The sequence below is a fragment of the Sturnira hondurensis genome, unplaced genomic scaffold, assembly GCF_014824575.4.
Source record: "Sturnira hondurensis isolate 20B ecotype Veracruz unplaced genomic scaffold, ASM1482457v3 Scaffold0015056, whole genome shotgun sequence".
Taxonomy (NCBI): Eukaryota; Metazoa; Chordata; class Mammalia; order Chiroptera; family Phyllostomidae; genus Sturnira; species Sturnira hondurensis.
The window spans coordinates 4,111,385-4,139,174 of record NW_028087687.1 but is presented as its reverse complement, the minus strand read 5'-3'; the positions used below and the strand labels follow the sequence as shown (position 1 = coordinate 4,139,174).

Below are 27,790 nucleotides of genomic sequence, written 5' to 3'. Positions count from 1 at the left end.
GCAGGCGCCGGCACCCGTGTATTCCCGAAAATGCTCAGGGCTTCTTTGACCTTTAGGATAGGGGGCGGAGTAGCAGGCATTTCGGGCTGATTTCTTGCCTGTCCTCCACCAAGGAGGCAGCCGCCGGCGCTTGGGATCGCTTTCGGGGAAGCCCAGAAGTCCCTGAGTAGCCGGAGGCCCCAGCCCCTGCCGCCCTTTAAGCCGTGAGAGGAAGCTTCCCATAAACTCCGGACGCCTTTCGTAGATAAAGTTTGGTCTCCTTCCCACGCCCTCTCGGTCCCACCTCCTTGGCAGCCCCCTCCTCCCGCAGCAGGCACAAGCGGGGAGATGGCCGTGGACTCGGCGACAAGCGCCGGCGCTTCCTGGCGCAAAGGGGCGCCGCGCGCTTAGCCGCGGGCGCGCTGACCTCCCGCTACCGCCAGCTGCTGCGCGGAGCCCCGGCAGTGAGCGGAGGCGGGCGCCCAGGGGGGCAGGAGGAGGCGGCGGCGGCGACAAAGGCCCGAGGGTCCGTATGGCCACTCCCCGCCGGCCGGTGCTGTGCGCCACGGAGCTCGCCGGCGGCACCTCGGGCTCGGAGCGGCTCTGAGCCTCGCAGCCTGCGGGGATCGACCTCGCCGCTCGCGGAGCCGCTGGCTGGAACCCGAGAAGCAGAAGGCGGCCGCGCCTATTCCTCCAAAGGCGATGTGGTCGGCCGGTGCGGGCACCAAGCTGCCCTGCCCCCGGGACTCTGCGCTTCGGCGAGCGGCTTTCTCCGGGAACCTCACCGCCCTGCCTTCTCACCTCGTGCCCGCCGGCCGCAGCGTCCGGGTCTTCATCAGCGCCAACCCTGAAGGTAAGTCGCCCGGGTTTGTCTGTCCTCTCGGTCCGCGTGGCGGGATCCGCAGAGAGTCACCCCGTACGGCCGGGTGTGGCGAGCGGCCGCCGCGCTCCCTTCCTCCTGCTAATTTAGCCTTGGCTGCCCTGAGCGCTTGGGAATTTCATTTGAGTCACTTTTACTCACCTCGCTCATCCCCTCCGCCTACTGACTCGCCCTAGGACACCCATTCTCACTCACTGGGTTACTCCTCCGGGTTGAGCAAAGAACGTCCCAACCGTAGCAGACGCTTCTGGAAGCTCCAGTCTGGCCCCGCCACCCCTTTTCCCTTTCTTTTAGCGGTTTCGTCTCCGAGGTTGTCGAAGACCAGTAGCTCTCCGCGGCTGGCTCCCGAGTAGGAGCACCCTCCTTCGCTACTTGTTCAGGCCGAGGCAAAGTGTTCCCCAAGACTCGCGTCCTTGGGGAACCGAGAAGACCCCTGTCAACTGAAGGCCCACAGAGGTCGGCGAGAACAAGCCGTGGGGTCCTGGGATCAAATGGCGCACAGCCGAGAGTTGGTTTCCCAGTGGAGCGCTCGGAGTGAACCCGTCTCTGCAGTTCGGTGCCCCCGGCTTGATCTCCCCGGTCCAGAACCCGGCCTTCCCAGTACTGTACCCACTTAAGGTTGAACACCTGGTCGGCGGGCGCTCCGTGGAACTTGTTGATTTATTACATTCACGAATCACAGCGGCTGAGCGCTGGGTGGTTAATCCCTTGCTCATCACTGCTTATTAGTTCCCATCCTGAAAGTTAACTTTCATTCCCAGTAAGTGAAGAAGAAGTAGGGTGCATTTGACGTGGGCTGGATAAAACTGCAGGAATTGCCTTTTCCAGAGCAATAGATGTTCAGCTGTAAGACGAGTTTTTAGGAGAGTGGTATAGACGTGCGAGACCCAAAACGAACTTTCTCTGCGCGGGGATGAGCCTGGGGTCTGACAGAAAAAGAAAGGGGAAAAAAGAAAGTTGACAAGCAATCATTGGATAGAATCGTTTGAAAACCCAAGGCTCTGGTTGCCAGTAAAAGGCATGCAGAAAGGACCACCAACAAAACTTTCTTTTAAAAATTGTTTTAAAAAAGGCACTAGCAGACACTAATTCTAATTAGTCTTCAAAGGACTTCGTACTTTTTAGGTGGGGACACTGACTGGCCTTCTGTCTATCAGTTTACAACTCACTTGTACAGAGCGTGGTAACCAGAGAGGTTTCTACAGGAGTATGTCCGCTCCAAAGATCTTGTTAGGGCAAATGTGTCTTCCAGGATTTTTGCTTTAGTCTGGATAAAGAAAACCATGGAGATTGGCAGAGCCTGTTTATGGATTATGAAAATGGCTAAAACCTTTTTGAAGTGTTTGAGAGAATCGTATTAGAACATGCTTACTCTTAAAATTTTTGGTTCTCCTGAGTTTGGAAAAGAAAAATCTCATGAAGTATTTAAATATGCTGATGTAAAACTAGCTAAATTACTGTTTTTCTTCAGATAAGTTGTTTCTAAAATACAATGAAAATTGTTATTATCATCAAAAGTTAATTGTTCTCATTGAATTGATAATATCTGGGATCAAAACCAGTGATAAATTGAATCAGCTAAATATTGAATTAGTCTTCAAGAGTAATGTCATTTTTCTTAAGCCTGTCCACGTGATTCTTTAAATTCTCTAGTTTTTTAAAAAAAAAAACAACTTTAACATGTTGACTGTAGGAAGGCAAAGAGGAGAGAGTTGCTGATCATGTCTTCTGGTCACTGAACTGAGCGGCTTGCACATCAGCCTTTTAAAACATCAGAAATGTGATACTTACCTGAGAAGTTTCCACAGGGCCGGGACCACAGATTGTATCTGAATTAGAGAGCGGAAGGCATGTTCACTAGGAAAGGCAGAGATGGGCATTTTTTGGAACCTGAGTGTGAGGACCTGCGGTCTGGGCAAACGCTCTGTCAGAGGCAGCATTTTACTGGGGCCTTTGTGGACAGGACTCAGGAAGCGAAGGGTGTGTTTTGGTACAATCCAATATTAGCTTCTTGGCCAGTACTCAGGAGCCTCTCCACTGTCAAATTAAGACAGAGAACATTATCTCATGCTTTCCTTTACAAGTTGAAATCCTATTTGTGCTCTAAATAAAAGCTGCTTTGTGTTGAACTTAGAGCAGTAGTTTTAAGGATGCAGCCAGGGTCTCCGTCACGGAGGTGATTGTTTTTATAGGTACTGTTTTACAAGGCTGTGTGGAGTTTCCCATCAGTAATGAAGATAGCACATGTCTTTAGAATGGACAACCTACCTTTCTGTCTATTAGTTCGTTCAGCATTTCAATTTTGACTTCCATCAAACCCTGCGAGGATGGTGGACCAGAGAGTGTTCTCCCTGTTTTACAGACGAGTAAACTGAGACTATATGGGGTAAGCTACTTGCCTGAACTCACATGGCAGAATGAAACAAGTGTAGAGCTTGCAGGGGACTCAGAACATCTCTCTTGGCACTCTTTGGCCCGGGCTACGTTCATGCCAGATTTCTCTAACATATCTTATATCTGTAAAGACAAGGAAATAAGTAAAGACAAGTGCTGTCTTTACTCTCGAAGCCTGACAGCCAGGAGAAGCCGAGTGGTAGGAAGGGCCCAGGGCTGTCACGACCCACCTGACCTCCACCAAGAGGTAGCCTTAGGGGCATTTCAAGATCATTGCATTATGTTCTGAACAGTCATGGGAGGTAAGGGCTGTGGACTTTAACTCTCGGATTGCACAAACTTGCCCTCCCAGTCACTATCAGCAGAAGACAAGCAAGGCACAGATCTGCTCCACCCCACCAGTGGACAGGGTTGCCCCTTTAACATGTAAGACATGGAGGCACAGAGAAGAACGACAGGTTCACTTATAGGAGAGAACAAAAGGGCTGGTCTCTTTGTGCTCAGATTTTTCCTTCCAGATGCATCCATCAGATTAAGTCTCATCCCCTGGGAGGAGTAGCCGGTGACCCCGCTCAGGAATGCTGTACTTATGCATCTCCCTCTGTGTGTCAGCAGACATCTGGAGTGAAAAAGAAAATACCCAAACACCTATTTTTGTGCATTCCACTCCCCACACAGATTTATGCATCTCTGAGGGCTGTGTACTTTGTCCACAGTAACAATGATCACATGCTCAGTCAGTTCCCAAGTAGACTGTTTTACTTTGCATGCCTTTGCATCTGCCCTGAATATTCCATGTCGTTGGAGTCTCGGTAGAAAAGCTTGCTCTCCATTTTGGCAGAAGCCACCGTGAATAGAGAAATGTTTTCCCGACAGTTGCTGCAACCAGTGGCCATTTGCTTTAGCAGATGCTCCCAGACAAGAGGTAGAAAGATGTGCTGAAGAAATTCATATGAAACCTATGAGTGCTCTTCACCATGGTTCTTCCTACCTTTCCTACAATGTTATTTCCAAGTATCCCGGGCTTTTTTTTTTTAATGAGTAATCAGAAAAAAATACAGTTGAGCACAGCAAAAAATATGAGTATGTGTGTATATATACACATACAACTGTTTTCACATCCCAGAACATCTTAAGAAGGTAAGTCTTGAAGGAGAATATCCTAAAGTGCTATTTTATGATAACTACAAATAAAGTATATATAATAACTGAGTTTTAAAGTTATAGGGGTTGTATTTTCAAGCCCTTCAGCAAACTTTTTTCAGGCAGGAAGAGGGTACTAGATAGAAATACAGACTTGAGAGCAGACTGCCAGGGTTTGACACCTTAGTCCCCCATTCAATGCTGTGATTTCTTGAGTAGTTGTTTAACTCACCTGTTCTCAGTTCCCTGATCTATGAAAGACAGCAACCTCACCTGCCTCACAGGGTCACTGGGTTGACTAAATAAGCTAGGGGATGCAAAGCACTTAGAACAGTGCTGGCCACTTAGTAAACATTATGTAAATATTTATTGTTGTTATTATTATTAGTCTCCACTGTGATCTAGAGACTGCGCAGGTGTGGGTATACAAACAAGAATAAGGCATTTCCTGCCCTCATGGAAGGTGGTCCCTAGAACCCTGTCAGTTGGAACTCAATGGTAAAACAGACAGTTCCACTCAAGATACTTCAGGGAACTATGTGTTCATTGTACAAAAGCACTGTGAGGGTCTGCAGAGTGGAGGGGCATCACTAGGCATTTAGGTAAATCGCCGAAGCCATCTTTCAGAGGACAGGAAACTCCAGAAGCCACCGCCAGTATCACAGTTGGTACTGGGGAGCTGGCCAGCTTCTACGAACACAAGTTATCAGCTGAAACCGCGTGACACCCAACACAACTGGTGGCCGAGGAACTTCCCTGTCTCTCTTGGCCTCTGGATCCCATGCAGCTATTGAAGGCATCCCTCTGGTAGAACCAGAATTACACTGGGACCCTGGCCATTTTTTTTAAGTCTGGGACTTCAGGCTTCCAGCCCCTGGATGGCAAGGGAGAGAATGAGTGGAAGTAGCCATGGATGCTCAAAACCAAGAAACAGTATCTAGCCCAGAGGGAGCCGGGACATTCACTCATTCACTTGTTCAACAAGTAAATGTGCACGAAGTACCTACTCCATATGCAGTGCTGTTTGGGGCTTAGAAAACAGCACAGTGAATAAGGTACTATATGTGGTGAGCACTGTGCTAAAATAGGAACAGAACATTGAGAGGAGTGAAGCCCCCTTGGGGGCTCAGAGCGAGGAGTTGGGAGGACTCCTCAGAGGAATGCACGGAGAGCCAGGGTGTAGAAACTGTCCTACACCTTGATCAGATGAGGCAAAGTGAGGGAGGAGGAGATACCTTCGGGCAGTAGGAAAAGGTTACCATTCAATGAAGGGCTTTTATCTCTTTGAGTAAGAGCGTAGCTGATGTCTTGACGTGGTACTGTCATTTGTCCTCTGAAGGTCGCTCATTTAGAAAGACATTTAAAAGAAAGCTTGTCTGGGACCATACAGGTGTTCTGCATACCAATAGGTCATGATTTTATGGTTTAATAAATCATCAACAGATCTTTCAAGGTTCTTGTCACACCACAGCAATGATACCATTTGCCATTTTAAGGGGCGTCTGCAAGTTTGTATTTTATTTCTGTTGTCTTTTGCTGGCTATCAACCTACCTCAAAGCTTAGTGGCTTAAAGAGTGATTTATCATTCCTCGCAGTTGAACATCTGGGAATCTGGGCTGGGCTTGGCCTGCTGAAGCGGGGTGATTCCTCTGTTCTCCGAGGCATCGTCGGCAGGAGTCACTCAGCATTCAGCCAAGCCAAGGAGGACTGGACAGTCAGGGTTCACTTGTGTGTCTGACCCCTCAGGACTTCTCCACGAGGGCTCGCTCTCCCCAGTTCTTCTCTCGTCACGGAGGACTCTACCCAAGGGTTCATTATAGGGCACTGGCGACTGCTGGGCCTCTTAAGGACTGGGCTGGGAAACCCAAGTATGTCCCTTTTGCTGCTTTCTGTCTCTGCAAATCATAGGCTCCTCTAGATTCCAAAGCAGGAGAAAGAGCCCCCCAGCTCTGGATGTGAGGAGAGGTGTGTGCGTGCTGGGAAGAGCAAGGATTCGTGGTGGCTGGTTTCAATAGCAGCAAAACCCCAGGATGCACTTTCTTTGACCTTTGTTATAATTAGATTAAATGGTAGTGTGCATGGAAAGTCAGGAATCTAGTAGCCTGGCACAGTGCCAAACCAGTACTGGTCATCGTGGTTGATGATAATAATGATACATTGTTGAGGATGGATGTTGGCTTTGTAAATGGCACCCCTCCAGAACCTCCCAAACTCTAAACTGAGAAAAAATACCAGAGAGTTTGTAGACAGGAGATCAAAATATCCTATTTGGACTGATGAAGATAACAATGGAGAATGCTTTGGGACCTCCTAATACTAAACACCAGGATTAGACATTCTTCCATGCCCACATTAGCAAGCCTCCAGAGGGCCTGGCCCATGAATCATGCAGCCTGAAGGAGAGAGTGTACCCACACTTCTGTGGACAGGTCAGTCCCCGCGGGGGACCAGTGAACAGGTGAGTCAAGCTTGCTGGTTTCTTCTTCCCACCTTTTCTCATCAAATAAATTGCCCCTTCACTCCAGGTCTGGAAAGCGCAAGTGAGGAGGTAAAGAAAAGTCCAGGGACTCTTATGTTCCAGGAGAGACCTCCAGTCAGAGGAAGCAGGGCTTCTCAACCCTGACTTGAATATTTAGTTCAGTTTTAACATGTGTGCACAGTGGGATTCTTTAATTACTCAGGATCCTTTAAACTAGATATCTAGTTTGACATAACCCACATTTTATCCCACCCAAGTATCTTAATATAAAGAAGAGAATATAGTAAGGTATAAGATATGTCATAACCTTATGAATAAAAGTTAGATCTATATCAAATGCCAGCATCAGAATACTTTTATAGGGGAGTGCTTGGCACAGCCTTGGGAGAAGTTGCCTAATTTCCCCAGAAATAATACACTGTTTTAAACCACTTGGATTGGGAATAAAGTAATATGCAGCAATAGACAATTGAAAAGAATTAAGTGCAAACTCATACACTCATTTGAAAATGCGAAATGATGCCATTCCTACTGAGTAACAGGAATTCGTCTACAAAGTACTGGGTTTGATAAGCTTAAAGTTTTTTCAACTCAAAAATTCTTTTAAGTTTTGTTATTGATGGTCATACGATTTAAATAAATGTAACACTTATAGTAGGTGTCTCAAAAGTACACACAGGTGCTGAGTTATGTACAATCAATTGAGAAGAACGTCTGGTGTTACTAAAAGGTAGACACCTTTGTCTTGCTTCTTCAGGGCTTTAGCTTCCATCGTATTTTTTGTTGAAATAAAAGAAAACTCATTCAAGAAATTAAAGTTGGCTGGTGTATAATTAGAAAAAGGAGTTATGTGATAGAAAGTTAATAAAAGGATAAATTACAGCTTTGGATGCAATTCAAATGGAGCAATGCCCACTTCTAATGAAATGCTTCCTTGAATTCTCATTTTCAATCCAAAATATATCAAAGACCTTGACATGGATACACTCAAAAGAGCAAAGCCCAGATGTCAGGTGTCTTATTCCAAGAGTGATTACAGAATCTAACTCAGAAAGGACACCACAAAATTGAAAGTATCTCTCATAATGCTTAATCTGATCCATTATATGCAGTGTCATTCAGTGAGATTCTGGCCACCAAGTATAGTTCTTTTAGATTTTATTCTAAGCCTCAGCTGCCATATTTATTAGATACCTGTTGTATACAACCGCACTCCTGACTGGTTGGTGTGGAGCATTGCAAAGGAAGTTAAGAGATACATACAGCTGTCTTCAGTCTTTAGACTCATCCATCCGTAAAGTGGGACAAACAACAGCTACTAAAAACACAGGCACTGTGGTTGTGACAGGGATGTCCACGTGAAAGGCCAGTTAGAATGATGGGAATCGAACCATCCAGTCTGATTCCCAGCCAGGCATGCGGTGGCCAAACTTAGCCAAGGTGTATGTGACCTGAGAAACAGACCTTTGTGCTGTAATGGCTGGAGGGAGCTGGCCCAGCTGTACGTGATGAAAACAAGTCCAGATCCAAGAGAGGAACGCAGTTTGGGGGCTTCCAGTCAAGCCAGCGACATAGGCAGACATGGCTCACCTCTCTGCACAACCACATCAAAATGATAACTCAATTCTAGAACAGTCATCACTCCGAAACATCAGAAATCGAGTTAAATGGAAGGCCGACCACTGCAGATATAAGAAGCCACATCCATCAAGACTCATAGGAGGGGCACAGATAGGGAACGTTTTTTGAAGAGAAAGCATTTGTTACCAGAAGATCTGCTATCAGAGATTACCCAGCAAATGAGCGAAGCATATGCTGAAATTTCGTTTCCTTGAGTGTCAGAAGAATAACTCGGGAACTTAGTCAGATAGCAATTGGAGGAGGTCAGGCAGGTACAAAGAATGAAGGTAAAATAGGAGTGTGGGCACCAACCCCCACCCTGAGGTGGAGAATAGGGGGGTGTAGGCAGAGGGAGCATCTGGTAAAATCCCGGCAAGGTCCCGGCCCCTAGTCATGAGGTGGGGCTGAGGTCCGGGGACGAGGTGTGTTGTCAGGACTAGAACAAGGCCGGGGGAGAACTGCTGCCCAAGAGATCTGTCCCTGAGTCCCAGGGGCTTGGGGGAGAAGTGACGAGACATTCCCCAGCTGAGGTCACTATTGGGTCCGAGGACTAGGAAGAGCCAGCACTGCGGGTGGCACGAAGTGTGACTTCAGGTTTCAGATGCAAGGGTGACCGAGTGAAAATGAGGAATTCAGAACAATATTTGAGAGATCAGGAAGACTGGATGAACCTAACAGAAGGTGTTCCCGAGAGAGAGGGAGTACTGTATATCTCAGAAGTCTCATTGCTTGATCAGTAGTGGCTGACCAAAATGTGTTGCAGCCACAGGTGCTTTGGGGCCACACCTGGGCTTGGTGGGAAAGAGCAGTGGTCTATCAGGAATGTCTGCTGGGCAAGGACTGATGCATGTCCTTGTTTACACCGTGCATTTGCAGCTGCGAACGCGTGCCGCAGAGGAATGAATGGGCCAATGTCAGCAACAAAGAGCAGGAAAGCCCGAGTTATGTTTTACTTGGGCCAAGGTAGCGAGGGTAAGTCTGTATGAAAGAAAAATTTTTTCCAAGAAATAACTGGTGAGAAATTTTCTTGCCCAAATGACAGAACTGGTAGAATCATCACTTCTGAAGGAGGAAGATGTGTTGAGACTGTTACGTGGACTGGCAGTCTACTTGTGTGTGGTAGAACCTACGTACTCGTTAGCTACCAAGCAGAGTGGAGCTTCAGTAGATAACACTCAGATGACAGTATTCTAGAAAGTTCTCTAATTAAAATGTAGTTCAGAAAGTACTGAGTTCACTGTTTGATAAAAAGTGATACAGTTAACCAAAGATACCCCTTGTTAAAGAAAAACAGGGACTCCTCCTGAGAACACTGAAAAGAAGACGTGGAAAGACCAAGTTCCCTCAAGCCCAGGGTCTCTCTTCAGAAGTCTAAGGCATCTATGTTGAAAAGGAATGGCAAAAACTGTGGGGGGAATTTGTAGGGAAATTGCAGCGACCTACCGTTTGGAGATATTCACCTGAGAAGTTAGGGGGGATGAGAGCGTTTATAAAATAGGAATTTCACAGTTTAATGAAATCACTGCTAAACGGGAAATCCTACCAGGTGTGGGGAATTTGTCACACGGCCCCGCAGTGTTGGCACACCAGCCACTGAAAGGTGGAGTCCATGACTTTTCTCCGTGAGTCTGGGCTTTGTGACTGTTCTTGGCCAAAGAAATGGTGCAGTACTGCTTCGGGGTCCAGACTCCTAGAAATTGGCCACTTCCACTTTTGGTTTTTTGAAACACTTGTTCTTTAGAACCCAGCCACGCCATGGAGAGACTGCAGCCAGGAGACTGAGCCCTCTTGGACATGGATCTCTAACACACGTGCATGTGTGTGTGCACGCACGTGCACATGTGCCACCCTGCCCACGGAGCCTGTATGGGTAGAGACTCACCTTCTGCAGGGAGCCCCACCCAAATTGCAGATTCCAGAGAAAAATGAATGATGGTTGTTGTTTTAATCAGTGGTTTTTCTTTGTTAGGCAGTAATAAATTACCAAATTGGTAAAATAAAACATGCACAGTAGTGTATTAATAGCTAAGAATAAGAACTTGGGGGTTAGAGCTGGATTTGAATCCCACAACTTGTCAGTTGGGTAAGTTACTTGTATCCTCTCCTCAAGCTGCACTGTCTCTTCAGGAAGCTGGGCATGGTGGTGACTGCCTCGCAGGGGTGTTGTGAGGAGCAGACGAAACACTGTGGCAAAGCTGTACCTCAATGCCCGAAAGGCAAGAACTCAGAAATTATAGATCAGTTTATTAACAGCCATGGAAATAAAGAAAAGGAAAGGTATAGCAGTTATAAGGGAATGACAGTTATTTGAATAACTTCATTTTTTGGTACGCTGTGGCATGAAATAGGTCATCATTCCCAAGATATGACACCTATGTGATCATGTGTACTTTTCAGCTGGAGGGGACTCCATGAAACATCTTATGAAGGGGACTCAAAAAAACATGGGATTTTCTTCTGCAGAGCAGGCCCCTTGTAGTACAGGCTACTACGTGAGTGTGCTAGGAACCCATCTGTATCAGTATACCAGCTGGCGTTGTTGTGAGAGGCTGCATTTGGCTTCGGTGAATTGTTTTCAGAAGACTTTTTCAACACGTTTGCCCATTTCATGATGGGTGATGTACCTGCCCACCCCATGCTGAGTGTTCAGCAGTTTTTGACCAAAAAGGGCATGACCCCCCCCATCGGCACCCCACTCTCCCTACTTCCCCACTCTTCCCTCGAGTGACTTTTGTTTGTTTCCTCAGATGAAAAAAGTCCTCCAAGGGAAACATTTTCCTGATATGGAAGAGGTGAAACAAAAAATGGCAGAAGCACTAAAAGGCATCAAAATCAACGAGTTCAAACTGTTTTGAACAGTGGAAAAAACATCTTGATAGGTGTACTGTATCAAACAGAGAGTACTTTGAAGGTGACCAGTTCAAACATGTAAGAACATGTATAAACAAGTTTTATAAATAAATCGTATACACAAATTTTTATAAATTAATTCTGGGGTTTTTTAGTCCCCCCTCATTTGAGTATTTTTAGAAGTTGATTTAATACATAAATATGATTTCATGTTTAAGTAATAGAGCAGGAGCTATGATAACTTTTTTAAAAAAATTAGTCCCAAACCCCTTTTAAAACCACAGCGTGCAAATTGATTTCAATAAAATGGCATGCCGTGAGAATAAAAAAATAGCACTTTCACCTTTTAATGTAAAAAGGGCTAAAGTCATGTACTAAAAATCATAATTTCTTTCACAGAAAGAATCCCTTCAATAACGCTGTAAATCGACATAGACTCGTATGTCATTTTCCCAACTGCTGTTAATCTTCTAGACCTGGGCGCGCAGTTTGCTTGCCGCAGACGGTCCGAAGAGCCTGTGGTGGGCGCGTGGACGTGGGAGGGACCATTCCTGGTAAAACCGCGCGGCCCCCTTTTACCTGGGAAGGATTTCAATAGAAATGTCATGCGTGATTAAAAACTCCTTCATTCCAAGTGGCCATTATGATGGAGTGACCCGACTTGCGTCAGTTGCTCGTGGTGTGCGCCTGTGATGGTTGTCGTAACCCTGCATTCATGGAGTGCGGTCTGTTGGGAGAACTGGCTTCAGGGGGTGGGGACTCTAGGGCTGGGTCTCTACAGCCATTTCCTTTGGGGACCCAGTTGCCCTCTGGCTGAGGCCCTGTCCACCTGGGGGTAAGGGAGTTGAGCAGCCATACAGGCAGGAGGAGTTTGGGTATATCGGTGAGCCGTGGGATTGGGAGATGATGGGACAGGGCGCAGGGAATGGGTTTTGTGGACTAGAGTGGATCCTGGCAGTAGTGGGACCTGCAGGACCGCCTGGGAAGGGAGGCCAGGTCAGGAGGAAGACTGCCCCTCCCCATGCCCCGCCCACATTTGTTTCTCTAAGGGCAGCCTTAGAGTCAGCAAGCATCTCTGAAGGTCCTGGTTTGTAGGAGTGCTGACTGTTGGTTACTTTCTTATACAGAATTGTAACATGATAGCTGAGTATTGCCTGAGGAGTCAGTTTAAGACTCTTGTATTAGGAAGAGTTTTAAGAAAAAAAATGTTTTGTTTCTACAGGGTGGGGCAAAAGTAGGTTTATAGTTGTGAGTACACAAAGCAGAGTTTATTTTTTATTACTATTTAATAATTATTGTATTACTTTCCACATGAACAACTTCAAATGTACTTTCACCCCACCCTGCATGTGTGTAGGGCTCATCTAACTACATCGGAATTTAATCCTCAGAATCCATAAAATATACAGCATGGGGGGAGGGTTTGTTTTGGTTTTGTTTTTACAGAAGGTAAACAACTGGGCAGTGCTGAGTCCAGAATTCTGATGGTGTGGGTCTTGGATGCCCTGGTAGCAAACGAAGCCCTGGCCTGGAAACCTGCAGGCCATCCCCGGGCCCACCCAGGAGCCGGCAGAGAGGAAATTCATCCACCATTCTAGGTCAGCAGAGTGTTCCAAGGGGGTCCTCCTCACCTGCTTGCAGACCCATTGCAGCTGCCTGCAGGGTACAGGTCAGTCTGCCTCGATTCTACTCCTGATATCAGCAAAATTGACACCTTTTGTTCCGTCTTTGACACAGTCAAGATAAACTGCCATCTTCTAAAAGAAGAAAGGTAAGGAAAAACAAAAAAAAGATTATATACATTAAGTATCAAATTTCAATTTTTTTTTTTCAAATCTCAGGAGAAAAACAAACCCGTGGACATTTGGCTGAGCCCTCCCTTTGCTGGCCTTCATGCAGATAATCACAGTAAGCACACGCAGGATGGCAGCCCCACCACCTCCTCTGCCCGGCTGATGCTCAGCATGGTGGCGCCCCCGCCTCCCCAGGGGCTCCCAGTAAGCCCTGTTCTGTGAACTCAGCTTCCCATTTTCTGCTGAAGCCACCAAGGGAGGGGACAGTGGGGAGATAATGCTGTGTCACTCCTGGGAAAGCAGGGACTGAGGGAGGAGGTCAGAAGAGGTCTCTGCCGTGAAACTAGATGACAGCAGTGTGGTTTTCCACGTCCCAGTGTTTTGCAGAAAAGCAAGAAGAAATGAAATGCTGCTAGTATTATGGGCCAGCTTATGACTCCGGGGACCAGTTAGGAACCCTGTCATTTGCAGTAACATTATTTTTTATGGCAAGTTTCATTTTTTTCATTTCAGTCACATCCAGTCAGGCGGTATAACAGTCATATAGAAATTGGAGAGAGATGAGCGTTTTCCTAAGAGAACTTGCTCCCGTTCTCTGATAGCGTTGAGTGTGCGAGTCCTCGTTCTCGAGACGCCCTGAGGTGGTGCGGGGGTGTGCAACGGGCCGAGACGGCCTGGCTTACACGTCTGGCTCTGTGCTGGGGCTTTCGCTCTGGGACTCCATCCTCACCTGTAGAATGAGGTGGATGGAAAACTAGGCTTCTGGGGCCTGTTCCAACTCATGTTACACTATTTCATTTCTTTGAAACTCCCCAGCAGTTCCATTTCGTTTTCTTTTCTTTCTACGGAGAGGAAGTCTGGGGTGTAGGTGCTTGTCCTGACTCTGTGAACACATCTTATCTGCACCATCGTCTGAAAAATATCACCTGTCCTCTTGGCTCAGAAGTTTGTTGCGATAAGGGATGTACTAGGTAAACATACGCTGCCGAGTGTTTGAATGTGGGGAGGGTAAGAGGGCACAGCAGATCCAGGGGGAAGCCTCGGGACTTAGAAACTCTTCCCAAGTGTTCAGTGTTAAAATCAGAGCGTGTGAGCCCGGGGAAACGAACACAGAGGTCCTCTCTAGGCCTACGTGTGAGAGTTTCAGGTTGGTGAGGTCACTGGGCTGTTGGGTAAGGTGACTGCATGTGAACTCCGGGACAGAGAGCACCGACTGTCTCCCCTGCGCTGTGTGGTGCGGCCCATTCTGCAGGCTCACACAAGCCGTGACACACACAGGGACAGCGAGTGACAGGGCTGAAGGGTTTAGAATCTGGAGCCGCAAACGGCTGAGTTTGCGACCTTGCTCTGTGCCATTTTCTGATTCAGTGACCATAAGCAAATTACTCAAGTTTTCTAATCCTAGATTTGCTTACTCTAAAATTGAAAATATCATTGTCATCTTAGGGAGCTTAAATGAGACGAAGCTTGTGAAATGTTTATTACACGCCTGGTACAGAGTAAGCTCTGATTAACTGTAACTAGAATTACTATTATTATTATCCGCTCCATTATCTCCTTACCTGGAAGATGCTGACGACTCAGCTAGTAAAGAAGCGACATCAGCCCTGGCCGGTTGGAGAGTCATCCAGTAGACCGGAGGGTCGCAGGTTAGGTTCCCTATTGGGGGACGTGCGAGAGGCAACCGATCGGTGTTTCTCTCTCACATCAATGTTTCTCTCTCACATCAATGTTTCTCTCCCTCTCTCCCTCCCTCCCTTCCCCTCTCTCTCGGAAATCAATAAGCATGTCCTCAGGTGAGAATTTAAAAAAAAGGACATCAAACCTGGCTCAACTAACTGGCAGTCATTTAAAACAAGAAAAATAGCCCTGGCTGGTATGGCTCAGTGGGTTGAGTGTTGGCCTGTGAACCAAAGGGTCACTGGTTCAACTCCTAGTCAGGGCACATTCCTGGGTTGCAGGCCAGGTCCCCAGTAGGGGATGTACAAGAGGCAACCACACATTGATGTTTCTATCCCTCTCTTTCCCTCTCTCTAAAAATAAATAAAATCTTAAAAAACTAAAACAAGAAATACTCATCTGCCAGTATTGTCTTTGTTGCCCATTCAGTAGGACAGGGAAAGATGAGTGATGTGATATTACAATTAGAAAACATTTATATTCTGTTTATTATATTAAGCCAGAATGTTTATTTCCAACTGTCTGTCAAGGTCGACATCTTAAGAGGACACATCACAAACGTTTTCAAAAGCGCCTTTGTAGAATTATCATCAGAAGTAAGTTTACAAGCCACGAGTATAGGGCTCTTTATTACATTACAGTCAGAACCCACTTTCAGTCAGATATTCACAATAGTCATTTCACAAATATTTATTGAAGGCTTTCAACAGACAACACATCGTTCTGAGTCCTGAGAGCTGACCCGTGTTAAATGGCTGTGTTTATTTAACACACCCATTGCCCGTCCCATCCCAGCACCACATCCTGATGGAGGATCCATAATGTAAAAAAGCAAATAAAATAAATTTTGTTTGTAAAGTTTGTGGAAATGATGATATGTATTGTGAAGAAAAATACAAGGGAAGGAGAAAGAATAAGGGGCAAGAGTTTCTCTTTCACAGTAATAAATGGTCAGAGGAGGGATGTCTGATGAATAATATTTGTAAACAGACCTAAATAGAGTGAGGAAGGGAGCCAAGCATTTATTTGTGCCAAGAAGTAAGTACAGAGAAGCAGCAATAAGTGCAAAGGCCCTGAGGCAGATCATGTTTCCGGTGTCCGAGGAGTTACAAGGTTAGCGTGGTACAGAATAGATGGAGAGAGAGCATTTTTTACAAAATTTTAATCCACATGGCAACCGGCCAGCACAGATGCCGCGTATAAGCAGCCAGTGTAGTATGTCTCTGCTGAGCATCGGCGTTGGCAGGAAATGAGGTCACAGGACTCAAAGAAGCCAGATCCTGTGGGGCCGGCGTGTTCTCTCACTGTGATTTCTAGACTTTGCTCCAGAAACCAGCTTTACCCACAAAAGATGAGGGTTATCACGATTTATTTTGGGAGTGTACTCATTCATTGATTCAATGTATTTTTAACAGTGACACTTAAAAATTCTTTCCAAGGGGAAGATGGCAAAGGAGTGAATGGAAGTCATACTGACCTCCTCCCAGGTCCAATCTGGAATTACAACTCAATTGTAAAAACTACTTCCAGTGTTGCTGGAAAAGAGGGCATGTCCACATCCACTTGGGTGTGTGTGTTCTGGTAGGTTTGTCAACAGAATCTGTGTTTGGGTGGAGCCTAGCCTGCTCTCCCGGCCACCCTGGCCCCAAGGAACCAAGGAGGAAGGGAACAGAGACATGGGACTTGGGTCTTTCAAGGAGGCAGGTGGCTAAACTCTGGGAGTGAGAGTCATGCAAGAGAGGAAAAGCTGCCTCACCTGTGACCTGAGCAGACCGGCGATCCTCTCTGAGGGGCAGAGGATGGGATCAGTCTTCGTCCCGGGGTACTGAAAAGTGGCCCAGGCTGCTGCTTGGTATAGCTCCAGGTGGATCCCCTGCCACCTCCTTCAACCAAAGCTCCTAGAAACCTGTTAAACTTTCCTGAGAGGTGAAACTGAGGTGACAATTCAGGAGCCCGCGATGAAGTTGACGGGGCTAGGACCACCAGCACGGCCGTCTCTGTGTCAGTGCAGATGCAGCCGCAACCACGAGGCTGATGGGGATCGGCATCAGGCCTCAGTGAACGTCCTCTGGGGCATCTTGCAGCCCAGCAGCAGCAGCAGGAGCAGCTGTGACGTGACCCCCATCAGGGACAGCCGGGAGCTGCATGTACAGTTTTTGCAGATGCTAAGATCCCAGGGCACTCTGGGTGTCTTAGATCCCATGATAGCAGCAGGAAAATGCCGTGGGCCTTGAGGAGAACACATAGGCCACATGTTTCGTAGCAGGTTCCTGAGGTGAACTCGAGTCTCACGGTCCCTGTGCCTTTTTCATTCATTCGTGCATCCATTCACTAGGGAATCACTTCTGTGTGGCTGAAGCTGTCCCCTACTCCCCCCTGCACCCGCCCCTCCACCCCCCGGGCTGGTTTGGAAGCAGAGGGAGCACCGGTGACAAAAACTTTCCATCCATTCACAATGACAAAGAACTAGGTGACTTCTGGCTCAGAAGTCGAAGAGCTAGGTCTGCTATCGGGGCTCCCCCACTTCAGGGCAGTGTGTCTTCTTCCTTCACCTCTTCTGAGCGTGCTTTCCTCAGCTTCGTAAGGCGGCTGATAATAGTACTTGACTTGTAAGGTTCCTGTGAGGATTCATGAGATAGCGTGTGGACTGCACTTAGCGCTGGGCCCATGTAATAGATACAGTCATACTACTTGTGATGATTCAGAATGAAAGTGGAATTATAGTGTGTAGGGGGGCAGGGGGTGGAGTTGGGGGGAGGAAGAGTAGAAGGAGGAAAGAGGGAGGAGAGGAGAATATCCAGGAAAAATACAGCAGGGGAAAAAATTGAATGACTGTGCCACCCTGTGCAAAGACAAAACATTCAAGTTCCTTCTAAATTTTCACATAGAGAAATTATGACAAAAGAATGATAGGCTGGGGTGAACCCCAAGTTATTTAAAACAAAAGAAGAAATCATTTTAGTGATAGGGTTTTGGATGGTCATTGAAAGCTATCCTTCCTGGCCACGGGCTGTGTCCCTGTAGACAGAGGGGCGAACGAGACTTCCTGAGCACCCCTGAGACGAAGCAGTGGAAGGGAGCGCCAGGGTTACATCTGATGGCTGTTAGGATTCACAGTCTCGGATGGGGCAACGAGGCAGTTAATAGCCTTTCCATTGGTTTCAGGTGGAACTAAACCGTTTCAAACCCAGAGAGATTTTTAGCCAGTGGCTCCTTTCGTCTGTCGACTCCCAATCCTAACAGAGAACTGTAAGCTTCATTTAGTGCCCAGCTCAATTTAAATGTGATCAGTGACTTTTTAAAATCAGCCCTTTCCTGTATAATAGGGAGAATTTGAGCGCTTGCTGCAGGTGGAGGAGCTGTCCGTCATAAACCGCAGAGGTCCGTAGCATTTCAGAAGAGCTTGCTTTGCTATTGGTGGACATGTGACTTGGATAGTTCCTCTCTCTTAGGTAAAGTGGCATTTCTTCCACCCCCCCCCCCATCCTGGAGTCAGCGTTATCATTTTTATTTTTTTCTAACCAGCTGACCTTTTCCCTAAATAGGTCATTGTATATACAGCCAGTAAACTCAATGTTCTGGAGCTTATTGCCCAAGGAGGTTGACCGTGTTTCTGTCTGGACGTGTCCGTACGTCAAACAGACCCTTCAGCCTGCATTTCAAAGCTGTCAAGGTTGTAGCGCTATGGAATTCTCTGCTCCACACGGGGAAGTGAGAACAGAGGCCCTTAACATGTAACCAGATGTTGTCGAAGGTTCACAAGGTATAAAAACGAAGCTTTGTTCTATTGGATGAGCAGTAAAATCAGAAGCAAAACTAAATACACGATCTAGCCCTTGTCTTATTCATGCAGTTATATCCTACATATACATGTAAATATTTAATTTCTCATTTAAGTTCTATAAACGATTATTCATATTTAGATTTATATAGTATGTTTTTAATATTTTAGACATCTAATACTCTTTTCTAACCAAAGTAATACCTGCAAGATAAAAAGTAAAATGCAGAGCATCTGTTTTTGGCCTAACTCTTCTGCCTGACAGTTATATTATCAAAATATGCTGGAGGGTGTTTATTGCAGAATCTGCAAGGTTGAATGAACCACAAAGTAGGGCTCCCAGCCATTTAATGCTTAAATTTACATAAATTTCAATGTTAAAACCCGACTAAAACAAACTATTACATTTCAAGCCCAAGTCCAGCTTATCTGTGACTTGACTGTGAAATTTTCTACCCACCCACCCCACCCCCATTTAAGTAGAGAAGCAAAAGGAAGAGAAGGAGTACCTTGCGATGGTCATGACGATGCTGAGTAAGTCTTTTTAAGGAAAATGTGAGACCTTTGCTATGTTGAGATGGCAGAGGACACACTTCTAATAAGGTAACTTGAGGTGAGTTATACGAACCGGTGAGATTTAATTGACCCTCCTCTCATTACAGAGACTCATTACACAGTCTCTGTAATGACCCACAGGAGCGTGGGACGTGGGGTTTACACCCAGGAACTTGAAGTACAGCTGACCGACACTGACATCTGGAAAACTAGAAAGCAGCTAACAAACGTAAAACATCTGTGTTACTTTCCTACTGCTTCTATAACAAGTCACCATCGCTAGTGGCTTACAGCCACAGGAATTTATTATCTTGTAGCTCTGGAGCTCAGAGGACTGAATTGTTTCACTAGGCTAATGTCAAGGTGTTGACAGGCTTGCCTTTCTGGAAGTTCTAGGAGAAGACGTTCTGGAAGTTCAGGGAGAATCTGTTGCCTTACCTTTTCCAGCTTCTAGAGTCTGCCTGCACTTTTTGACTCATGGACCCCTCTTTCTTCCTCAAAGCCTGTAGCAACCATCTTATCTCCTTCGCTGATTCAGCCCTCATACTCACATTTCCTCCTTTCACTCTGACTCTTCTGCCTTCCTCTTCTAAGGACCTTTGTGATTACATGGGGCCCTCCCAGTTAATCCTGAACAGTTTCTTCATCTCAGGATTCTTGTTTTAATCTCATATGTGAAGTCCCATTTGCCATGTAAGGTAACAGTCACAGTTGTCAGGGTTTAGGATGTGGACATCTTTGGGGTTCGTTATTTAGCCTACCACAGCACTGGACGCTTTAAGAAGGCAACAGCTTTGCAGCCTCGATTTCAAGATTCTACAGTCATGCCACCGTTTCCTCTTCTAAGTTTCATCTTCCACCACACCTCCCAGGGCATCCTTTCTGGCTGCAGTCCTGCCCTTCCCCTCCTGTCAGCCTTTGTTTGTGGATGCTCTTGTATCCTGTTCACTTTTCAGAATCCCAGCCATCTTTCAAGGTCAGTCTCAAGTGCTCTGTTCTCCTTTCAGTATTTCTGATTTTCCCAAATGAGCCAGGACACTTTGGGTACAGGTGACAGAAACTCAGCTCACACTCATTTAAGCAAGAGCTGGATACCTGATTAACTCAAGTAATTGAATTGCGTGAGGACACAGCAGGTGTGGATCTGGCCTAGAAACAGCTGGGATCAGTGATTGGTGTGTTAGTCAGCTCAAGCTGCTGTAACAAAATACCATCGACCGAGTATCTTAGGCAACTTTGTTTCTCAGTGTTCCCTGAAGGCTTGGAGTTTAAGATCAAGGGCCTAAGAAGATTTGGTTCCTGGAGAGAGCCTACTTCTCCGATTAGAATGGACCTTTTCTCTCCGGATTCTCACACGGCGGAGAGAGGGGACTCTGGTCTGTGCTTCTTTTCCTAAAAGGGCACTGATCCCATCAGGGGATTACCTCCCCAAGACCCCACCTCCAAATACAACCCCACGGGGGATCAGGGCTTTGGCCTATGGATTTAAGGGGGACAAAAAAATTAAATCCCCAGCAGTTGGGAACTCAGACACCATCAGGACTGCCCGCTTGTTTCTGCTTCTCTCCCCTTGCCTCCCAAATTCTCTCAGACCATCTTTTCTTACCTGGACAGAAGTGGATGTGGCCACAGGTTAGTTCAAGCTTAGAATTTTAGAGCTTTAACCAGATTTTGAAAAACCTTCTGAGTGAACGACTCTGGTTGCCTTGGGTTCGGTCACATGCCCAGCCCTTAGATGGGTCACTGTGGCCAGATGGTCCTGCATTAAAGCTGGAGACTGGAAATGGCGAAAATGATCTTTTAACAGGTGAAAGGAAGGGAAGGGGGTTGGATACAATACATGGTACTTGCTGTAGCTACCAATCCAGTACAACGTCTCAAACCCCATTATTGTCTTTTTATAGTCATCTTGACTTAGCATGAGGAGCGCATCTTTATTTTATCTTCCCTGGTTTTACTCCCATGGCATCGATCATTTCTTACATGCCTCGGATCGTTATACTGGCATACTGAATCCTGACAGGAAGTGTTATGTCTTTCTCGTTTTTACCCCACCTGGCACCTAGCCCTGTGCAATACTGACAGTAAATGTGTTAAATTGGGTTGAAAATACCACTGTAGAGAAGAGGTATCTTAAGACAGCTTAAGGTTAATTAAAATAAGGGCTAAAATTTCAGAGAATTGAAATGCACTACGGAGCTTAATAACTTGAGAAAATGTCAGAATTTGGGCTGGGACTTAAAGGATGAGTAGAACTCAGGTAGAAAAGAGAAGACAGATCACAGAGTACAGGTCGTCACAGAACGCACACGACCTTGAAGGAAATACGGGGAAGCAGTAACTGAATTCTGGGCAGAACTGTCTCCTGGTTCTGGCACCTCCTGCTGTATGACTCTGTTGCTGTAAATCATAAATATTTCATGTTCACACTAATTAGAATTTGTCATTGCAGAATAACAATTTTACCATATCTTACAATGGTTCATTTAACCAGTCATTCATTTCATTAGTTATTGGGGGTTTGCTATTATTATTTATGCATACTGAGGACTGTCACTCACAGGAAACCTACTAGGGCTTCAAGGAGGGCGGTGGAATCAGCTGGAGGAGAGCAGTGACACCTTTGGTGGTATCGCTTCTGTTAGAGCCCACGGCTTGAAGAATTCCTAAGAACCTATCAGTCTGGTGAGAACCTGTCGGGGACAAAACTATCTGTAACCTTTACTATGGACCCCAGAGGACCCTGCGTGTTTTTCGATGTGGCTGTTCTTGGAGAAATGTGGTGCCACTGAGGATGAGGCTGTGGCCTCTGAGTTGAGGGCTATAGATTGGGAGTGATAAAAATCCTGGGACCAGAGTCCTGAACTACCTCTTGGTCATGATGTATTGTGTTTTTGTTTTGTTTTGTTTTGTGTATTACATTGTTAAAAACATTTTTATTGGAAGAGCATTACAGATTCATTACAAATATTAGATTTATAGGGGAGGGAGAGGTGAGCTAGGTAATGGTCCCCTGAAATACCTAGACTCTCATTCCTGGGACCTGTGAATGTTACCTTGTCTGGCAAAACAGACTTTGCCTGGGTGATTGAATAGAGGATCTTTCTCTCCCATTCGGTTGAATTTATTGGGGTGATACTAGCTAACAAGGTTGTATCGGTTTCAGGTGCACGGTTCCACCAAATATCATTTGTATGTTGTGCTGTGTTCACCGCCCCAGGCCAGGTCTCTGTCCGTCACCTTGTACCTCCTTCACCCTCCATCCCTTCCTCCCACTCCCCTCCCAACCCCGGCAGTCAGCACGCTGTTGTTCATGTCCGTGAGTTTTTTCTTTTTTCTTCTTTCCTACCCAATCTCTCCTCCTTCATGTGTTTTTTTAAAACAAACATTTGAGTCCCTATCATATGCCAGGAACTAATAGTAATTATCATTGCAACGTAACTAAAAATAATAATTGATAAAGTTAAAACAGTGGATAGTGAGTAGGTTCTGCCTGAAAGGACTTCATGTTTGATGAGGGGGAGAAGCACGAAATAGAAAACAACCGGCTGGGATGAGAACTCCGGAAGCCCTTCGAGCCCAGCGTCACGCCCCCTGAGTGGCTGCCTCCCGTCCCAGTTCCTCCCTCTTCACTCTTCTTGGTCTGCTCCCCGCTCACCTGCTCCCAGGGCCTGTCTCACGGCCTTCAGGAGCCCTCCATATAAAGAAGACAGCTTTGTATTCAGAAAACAGTCTCCCCGCACTCCTCAACCGAGAGACGTCTCAGCTGCCCCTCACCACCTGTGGGATGAAGTGTGAACTCGAGTCTGATTTGCCAGAACCTCCATAACTAGGCATCATTAGCTAGCTGATTTCTTCCTGTGCCCCACCTGCCCTCACATTTCACATGTTTCAGTTTTCAGGTCTTCCTCCTGGAGGAAGCTGCCCTGAATGGACTTCTAGGGAAATTATTGCTCAAATAGTGATTTTTAATGAGAGGCTTTTCACATCATTTCTTCCATTAGGTAGTGTCCGTTCCATGCCTTGCTTCCCAAATTCATTGTGAAGTAATAAAAAACTTGGTTACAGTCCTCTATCAATTTCGAGCAGCTTCAGCCAGTGCCTGTGCAGAATTCCAATACATAGCTGCAATGATGAAATTACAACTGTGGATGGACATTGGGTACTTTTCTTCAATAAAATCACTCATTGGCATTGGAAATGGCTAAAAGCTTTTAAAAGGTTATTTAGTGATATTTAGGGAAAACAGACTGTTGATCTGAGAAAGCCAGTTTTTAAGAAAATTATTCTGGGAGCCGTAGTATGGTGGGTTGATAAGGTGAGGGAGACTGGAGACAGGCGGACAAGCAGGCAGACAAGGCAGGTGCAGTAATGAGGCTTAAGAGGCAAGAGCGTGTCTGGACCAGGGTTCTCCCAGATGCCTGGCTTTGCCCATCAGGATCCATAGTTATTGGAATGTTGCCCATTTGACAAAGCAAAATAAATCATCAGGCTTTATTTCCATTAACTGATGAAAGAAGAGTTCATTTTTAGCCACTCAAATCAGAGTGGATTCCTGACTTGCCAAAGCAGTGACTTTTAAGCCCAGTGTTTGATGAATTCCTTTGCCATTATGGCATTGATTTCATTTGTATTACATAGATGTGTGTATCGATGTTTTTATAGGCATTAGATAGCTCGTATCTTTGGCTAGAGTAAAAAACACATAACTCTGTTACAGTCACAAATAAGATTTCTAAAATAACACTACACATGTTGAAAATAACGATGCCAGTCACAACTTGGTTTGATTCAGGACGCCCAGATTCTTGTCTCCATTCATGCTACTCTCAATAGTTGTGCTTTTAATTATCGAGAGTGTGTGCAAAACGGAGGTCTAGAATATTAAAGTGAAAAATGGAAGGTTAACCCACAATCTTACTGCTACCAATCCTTTTGTGAGCAGTGAAATGCATGGATCTTATTTGCACAATTTAAGGGGTTAATTTTAGAGTGAGAGAGGAAGGGGCAGAGAGGGAGGGGAGCAGAGAGAGAGAAACATTGATTTGTTATGGTACTTACTTATCCATTCATTGGTTGATTCTTGTTTGTGCCTTGACTGGGGATGGAACGAACCCATAACCTTGGCATGAGGGGACAACACTCTAACTAATTAAGCTACCCAGCCAGGGTGACAGTTTGATGAGTTTTGATGATATATTCACTTGTGTAACCACACACTGATGTAACAATAGAACATTTCCATTAACCCAGTGGTCCCCAGCCTCTTTGGCACCAGGGACCATTTTCATGGAAGACAATTGTTCCATGGACTGAGGTTGGGGGAGTAGTTTGGGATGATTCAGGCAGGTTACATTCAAGCTCACCTCCTGCTGTGCAGCCCGGTTCCTGACGGGCCCGAACCAGTACTGATCCATGGCCGGGAGTTGGCGACCCCTGCATTAACCCATACCTGTGTTCCCCACCTGTCAGTCTCCACCTACATAAGCATCCCTGTTCTGATTTCCATCGCCAACGGTTGGTTTTATTTTTGAACTTCATTCGGATGGAATCATGCAGTAGATACTCTTTCACCTGGGTTCTGTCACTTGGCATAAGGCTTTGGAGATTTATCAGTAATTCTTTTACAGATTCCTTAGCATTTTCTAGATGCTGTACACAATCGTGTCATCTGGAAATGAAAAGTTATATTTCTTCTTTTTTTAGGTCTTTGTACATTTTATTTCTGTTTCTTGACTTAATTGAACTAATTATCCCCCAGAATAAGTTGTTGAACAGAAGTGATGAGAGAAAATTTTTTCCTTGTTCCCAATCTTAAGGAGAGAGTGTTTAATATTTCACCATAAAGTATGATGTAAGCTTTTGGATTTTTTGCTGTTTCTCTTTATCAGATTGAGAATGTTCCAGTTCATTTCTGGTTTTCTGAGGGCTTTTATTATGAGGGCTTTGAATTTTGTCAAAGACTTTTTTGTATCATTTGAAATAATCATACGGGTTTTTTTTCTTTTTAATTCTGTTATTGTGGGAAATTATGTTATTTTCAAATGTCAAACCAGTCTTTCCTTCCTGGGATAAACCTAACTTGGTCATGATGTATTACCATTTTATGTATTGATGAATTTGGCTCATATTTTAAGTGCTGTTAGTGCTCACAAAGGATATTGATCTGTGGTTTTCTTTGGTTGAGTATCAGTACCACTGGCTTCATGAATTGAGTTGAGATTGTTACTGCCACCTCCATTTTTTAAAACAGTTTGTGTCAGATTGATACAGTTTCTTCATTAAGTGGTTGACAGAGTATACTGTTGTACAATGGGCCAATGTTATCTTCAAGGGAACATTTTGTAATCAATTCTTAAAACAGATGCAGGTGTTCCACTTTATCTTGCATCAGTTCTGATAGACTGAGGTTTTCGAGGAATTTGTCTATTTCATTGATGTTATTGAATTTAATACCATAAAATTTTGCATCATATTTTGTTATTTTATTGCTAACTGTAGGAGACCCAGTGGTAACCCTTTTATTTCTGATACTGAAACTTTGCATTTTCTCTCCTTTTTTCTTCATTGCTCAAATGTTCATCATCACCTACATTATTAATCTTATTACTCTGTAAACAGCTATCTTATGGCTTTGTTAATTTTCTCTCTATTTCATTGCTGTCTGTGCTTATTTCCGGTACTCTACTTACTATATTTTGGGTTTGACTTACATTTTTCTATCGTCTTACAGCCAAACTCTAATTACTGATTTAAGCCAATCTTCTTGTCTGATATAAGCAGTTTTGGCATCACGTGGTCTGCCCCGGGGAACACCCACACAGGCTTGAAGAGGATGTGTAGTCTGCACAGACTGGGTGAAGGGTTCTGTAAATGTCAGCTTGAGCTGGTTGATAGTTTTATGTCCTTGCTGCGTGTGGGCCTGTCAGTTACTGAAATCTCCAACTAATTTTATCTGTTTTCCTTTTGTCAGTTTTGGCTCTGTGGTTAGGCACGTGTAATTATGACTGTTAAATCCTGGGGCTGCATTGACCCTTTTATTTAAAACATCTCACTTTGTATCCAGTCATAATTTTTGACAGGGAGCCTGATGTTCTTCATTTTAGTATAACCGCTCTAGGTCTCTCATGGCTACTGTTGGCATTCATGCCTGCTTCCACGCTTTCACGTTCAGTGTACTCACATCCTGGAGTCTGTAGTGGGTCTCTGGTAGACAGCACGGAGTTGGCCTTGCTTTTTTTCTACTAGCAGCAAATTCTCTCAGTCTTTATGAATTTTGCTTCCATTTTACAGGGATAGTTTCTATAGCTATAGAATTTTGGGTTAACAGGGTTTTACCTTTTTCCCCCAGCATTTTCCTTTATATATATGTATATATATATATATATATATATATATATATATATATATATATATATATATATATATTATTGATTATACCATTACAGTTGTTCTATTCCCCCCTTCATATCATAAAACCCAGCGTTTTCATTTTGTTACTCCCCTGCCTTCTGGCCTTTATTGTTTCTAATGCAAAGTCAGCCAAGAATCGTATCGATCCTCTGCCGTACGGGATGACCTGATTTCTCTTTCTGTGTTCAGGATTTTCTGTCTTTGGCTTTTCATAGGCTTGCTGTGATGTGTCCAGGTGTGCATCTTTTTATATGTATCTTACTTGTGTCCCGTTGAGGTCGTAGATGCATCTATTAATACTCTCCATCAAAATGGGGGAGTTTTGTCCATCATTTCTCCAGGAAGACTTCTGTCATCGCCTTCTCCTCTCCTTCTGGGACTGTCCTGTGTGTTAGGGTGCTTGGCACCCTACAGGTCTCTAAGGTTCCATTCAGTTATCTTTACTGTCAGCTCTTCAGAGTGGGTTATTTCTGTTACACAATAGTAAATTTCATCAATTCTATTTTTTCCATTCGAAATCTGCTATTGCACTTGCTAGTGAATTTTTATTTCAATTATTGTAGTTTTCAACTCCAGGATTCTTTTTTATAATTTTGCCTCCTTCTTGGTGGGATCAATTTGTTCATTCATTGTTGTCATACTTTTCTATAATTTATTAGAAAATTATTTTCTAAAAGATTTTATTTCTTTATTTTTAGAGAGGGGAAGAGAGGGAGAAAAGAGAAAAATATCAATGTGTGCTTGCCTCTCACACACCCTCTTCCAGGGGCCTGGCCTGCAACCCAGGCATGTGCCCTGCCTGGGAAATCGAACGAGTGACCCTTTGCTTTGCAGTCCAGCACTCAGTCCAGTGAGCCATACCAGCCAGGAGAAAATAGTTTCTTTTACTTCTTGGAACATAATTGTAACAAGCACAGGGAATGGGTACCACTGACACTCCAAATCAGGTGAGGCCCTGTGCCTGCAGCAGAGACCGCGCCAGTCTCACTGTCTGGCCTGGCCCCGGCTTGGTACCTGTCCTGCTGGTACCTCCACGTCCGCCCTGTTGTCCAACAACAGTTGTGAGACAACCATAATTCTAAGTGATATTTTCCTTCAAATATGCAAATAGAAACTGATGAAATGTGGTTATATCTGTTGAGAAAGAGCACTTAATTGAGTCCTGAAATGCATTTCTGCCTTTGCAAGGGTTTTGAACATTCTGCCATTCCCTGACCCTTGG

At 45.2% G+C, this 27,790-nt stretch overlaps 1 protein-coding gene across 1 annotated transcript in view; it reads left to right on the top strand.

Annotated features, from left to right (window-relative positions):
• The first annotated feature begins 573 nt into the window (after positions 1–573).
• The window catches only part of NWD2 (NACHT and WD repeat domain containing 2), a 140,829-nt gene continuing 113,612 nt past the window's right edge, over positions 574–27,790 (top strand). Inside the window, exon 1 of the mRNA XM_037064357.1 lies at positions 574–832. Within this exon, the coding sequence (XP_036920252.1) occupies positions 682–832 (151 nt within the window). The 5' untranslated portion in view covers positions 574–681. The remainder of the gene's footprint in view (positions 833–27,790) is intronic.